General features: G+C 57.7%; 1 protein-coding gene across 1 annotated transcript; it reads left to right on the forward strand.

Annotated features, from left to right (window-relative positions):
• Positions 1–294: 294 nt before the first annotated feature.
• LOC135965683 (uncharacterized) lies at positions 295–2,013 on the forward strand. The gene has a single exon (XM_065523393.2). It carries the CDS (start codon positions 1,342–1,344, stop codon positions 1,894–1,896), a length of 555 nt encoding a protein of 184 aa, XP_065379465.1. The 5' UTR covers positions 295–1,341; the 3' UTR covers positions 1,897–2,013.
• Positions 2,014–4,103: the final 2,090 nt, after the last annotated feature.

The raw sequence follows: 4,103 nt of genomic DNA on the forward strand, positions 1-4,103 counted from the left end.
GGCAGGGTTCCGGCCGATGGCACTCAGGCTGGTGATGTCAGAATTCGATGCGGGTTCCCTGGACTCCTCTCCAGTTCCCTGAGTGCTCATGAGAGACGGCTCTTCACACTCACTTCCATGTGCCTCCTCCAAACACGGAGCTGCCTCCTGGTGCAGCCTGAGGCATTTTCTCCTCAGTCTGTCCAGAAAAGTTTCTGGGTCAGATTCAGTTTTTAGAAGCAGAACCCACAGAACCCTCAGCTCCGTACACACGTGGCGCCCACCCCAAGGAGGCGGCACAGCCTGGCGCCAGCCGCAGGGCTCGGCAGAGAGAGGGGAATTAAACAGCCGCTGGCTGGGAAAGGACATTTCAAGGGCGTACCACGCGGCCAAGTCAACGAAAAACCAAATTGCAAGTGGGAATGTGCATCAGAACCAGCCGGGATCCAGCAGGTGTTGCCAGGGTGGGGTGATGGGAGGTGGCGTTCGAGGCCTGGTTGGGCTCCGGTTTGTCCTTCAGGTGCGTGAGGCCGCCTCTGCCATGGCTCTAGGCACGTCCCTGCTGGTCCGGGCTCCGGCATAATCCCTCGTACTGCAGACACCGCATCCCCCACCCCCGCAGGAAGTGCTGCATCTGCCTGCCTGGGCCGTGGTGCCCCTGGGAGCTCGGACATCGCAGGTGCGGAGGCTGTGCTCGGGGCCAGGCTCTGAGAGGTGACATTGCCTCACCTGGGTCTAGCTCCGGCCACCGAGGATGATGGAACGACCTGGGTGTCTTCCGGGAGCCGATTGATTGTCTCTGGAGAATCAGCCGAGGCTGATGCCGCCTTGGAGAAAAACAGGGGAAATGAGACTCCGCACCTTCTGCCAAGACTTTAATTCTCTTCCAAGCTTCAGAACTGAAGTAATTTTAGAAGTCATTGTTCAACAGCTAGCTCTGTTTTTCCACGGCTTAAAAATGTCCTAAATGGTCGTCAGAGTCAGGGTGCTAAAATAACAACGCAAACCGGGAGGCCGGGATGCAGACAGAAACAGAGGACCCAGCCTGAACCAAGCACTGGCTGCAGAGGCTCATGGCAGCGCTGAAGGGAGGACAGTAACCTCCTGCCTGAGGCCACCAGGGCTCACATCTGAGCTCCACTGGCTGACCAGGGCTCCAGCTGGGCTCGCCAGGCAGTGGCCCTTGGGAACCAGGGACATCCAGGTAGCCATGGCCTTGCTCTCAGCCATGCATGCCACTGGCCCTCGACAGGCTTTCCTTAGGTCGGCATTTTAAACAGAGACCCCAGAGTGGGTTCTGGTGAAGACGCTCTGTTCTCTGCACTGTCCTCTAACTGTAGGGACGCTGGGTCTGCAGCATCCATGCGCTGGGCGGCTCTGGTTTGGGCAGGGGTGGATCCTGGTTGTGCATTCGTGGACATCAGCTTCTCTAGGGTTTGGGATGGAGGCTGGTTTATCTCAAACCCCCAACGCCTCACTGGGACCTCAGGCAAAGCAGAGGCTAGGGTCAGCTTTCCCTTGCTGCCCCGTGCAGGCTGCGGACACTCCAGGAGGTGCTCCGTTTTCCCACCCAGCAGTCACCATCATGGAGACAGAGGCCTGAGGCTCAGTCTTTTTTCCCTGCTTCTCTTCCTCTTGTGGGAATTACTGCAAACGAGACCACAGCCGCCTGGGCCTTGCCAACAGCAGATGCTCAGTGGCAGAGCCAGGCGGCCCTTTGCTCCTCAAAGCCTTGTCCTAGGTCAGGCCCGGGAAGGAAAGGACGAGGCTGCGACTGCTGTCCCCAGGGCAGCCATGCCTGGGCAGCCCCCGGACAGAGCCTGTCTCAGCCCTCAGACTTCACGGGGCAAGATCACAGCCGTCTCAGCTGGTTTCACATTGCAGTGCCCCAGAGGCCCCTCCCAGGCCCCTCCCTGACCTCTCCAGGGATCTTGTGGGGACCCACAGGCCATACGACATTCCGAGGGCCTGGAACGGTGAGTTCCCTGACACTTATCTGTTATTTTAAGTAAAATAATACATGCTCACCACCAAGGCCATTTTTAGTTGAATTTTTTTTGGCTCAGATTAGATAATGCTAAATTTTATGCTAATTTAAAGTGTCAAACAAGAGGCCAAGTCGCGGTTCTCCATGGTCCCCTGCTGCACCAGGTTATGTAACCGTGTTTCTCTTGCTCATTTGCCTGGCACCGCCCAGGCCCATGCCTTTTCTATTTTGGGTGTAGACGGAGGTCCTTCTGTCTCAGCTTTGGAGCACAAGGGCCTGGGTGTCCTTCAGTTAGGGGAAGGGCTTTGATCCCAGAGCGCCTGCGACCTTGTGGGCATGGCGTGATCATGAAATATGGAATTCAAAGGTTCCCAGGTTTGAGATGTTGATATGTGAATCTTTTGGCTTCACCAGTCCTGGAAAGACCTGGTGGGGGAAGAGGACAATGACAAAGTTGCCGTGTGAATGGGCAGTGCGTGCAGGAGGCAGGGCCTCGGGCTGCAGGGGGATGTGCCCGTGTCCCCTTCCTGCCTCAAGTGGTCAGGCTGGTGCTGGGACTTCACCCACTTGCCCCACCCCAACCCGGACGGACAGTCCTTGTGCCGGGCCCTTCTCACGGGAGCATCTATGGGATAGAGAGCCCGCCAGCACTGCCATGTCCACCTGGGGCCACTCAGCGTTTTGTTTTTGATGTCAAGATGAATGCCCCTGTGTAGGTTCAGCACAATGAGGGACTGGATATTAAGCGTGTCACACACACATGAATGAATGTCTGGCCTTGCAGAATGAGGAAACTCACCAAGCACCTATGAGGACCTGGAGAAAGAGAGAAAGAGGTGGGAGGGAGGAGGGGTGGGCCGAGACCCCAGCCCGTGGAGCTCATGGTGGGTGAGGGGAGAGGAGAGATGCTCGAGAGAACAAAAGTCAGCCTGGCTGGTGGTGAGGTCACGGCCAGGGGAGCACCCAGTGGAAGGGGAGAGCAGCTGTAAACAGGGAGGAGCAGGAGGGGCTCCCTGCAAAGGGGCAGTGTGACCAGGCAGGTGGGGGCATTGAGACCCCGTGTGCCCGAGCACAGCCTATGCCTGCCCCGTGGTTCCAGTGCGAAACATCCCACATTGGCCGCCGGGGGACGAATCGCCAGCACTTGCGATCTCCTGACATCACTCTCCATTGAGGCTCACTCTTCTTCACTCAGAGCTGCTCACGGATTTGCCTATTCCCTCATTTACTCATTCAGCTGCCAAATTACTCATTCGTTCACTCATTCACTCATTCATGCGTTGAACACCTGGCTGACGTTTTGGGGGCAGGGCTTGGGCATACAGCACCACACAGCGCTTTGTGGAGCACTGATGGCCACACACCCCTTGACCACTGAGCACCAGCCCCTGGGCCACGTGCCAGCCAGGCTGTTGCCGTGTGTGAGGCCCAGAGGCAGAGATGGAAACAGGGCCTCACGCTGAATTCATGGCCTTTTGTCTGCCTCTGCCCACCCGTGTCTGTTTATTCACCTATCCCCTCCCTGCACCCCAGTCCCCACTCCCATAGCAGCAAAGGCAGCCCCAGCATTGACACCCAGGAGTGGGGGCTGAACAGACCCCAGACAAGGAGGGGCCACCAGGAAGCCTCTGCCAGCAACAGCCCCACTAGACCTCCCACTTCCTCTCTGCCCTGCCAGCCCTGGTCAGGATGGCATTGAGGGTGAGGGCATCAGGGGCCGTGGCCAGGATGGGAGGAAGCAGCACTGCCACCCACCACCCCCGGCTCTGGGGATATGGACTCAGTGCCCACCCCACTGAAACCACCTGCTATCCTGGAGCCCAGAGATGCCCGGGCCTGCCGAGGTGGGCAGCAAGAAGGCGCGATGAAGTGTTTCTACAGAAGTAGCAGGCTGGCCATCCCGCAGACAGCACAGGGACCTTCACCCTTTCCTCCCAGAGAGGAATCTGCACATCTCCTCCCTCCCAGAGAAAACAGGAGCTCCTTGTCCACGTCATTCAGGGATTTTTCAATGGAGAGGGAGTTTTTTGTGTTTGTTTGTTTGTTTGTTTTCAGAGTCTCGCTCTGTTGCCCAGGCTGGAGTGGAGTGCAGTGGTGTGATCTCGGCTCACTGCAACCTCTGCCTCCCTGGTTCAAG

Source organism: Macaca fascicularis, chromosome 10 (genome assembly GCF_037993035.2).
Source record: "Macaca fascicularis isolate 582-1 chromosome 10, T2T-MFA8v1.1".
Classification (NCBI taxonomy): Eukaryota; Metazoa; Chordata; class Mammalia; order Primates; family Cercopithecidae; genus Macaca; species Macaca fascicularis.

Excerpts from the sequence above, each read along its gene's own strand:
- LOC135965683 (XM_065523393.2), top strand. The coding sequence starts at position 1,342 with ATGCGCTGGGCGGCTCTGGTTTGGGCAGGGGTGGATCCTGGTTGTGCA.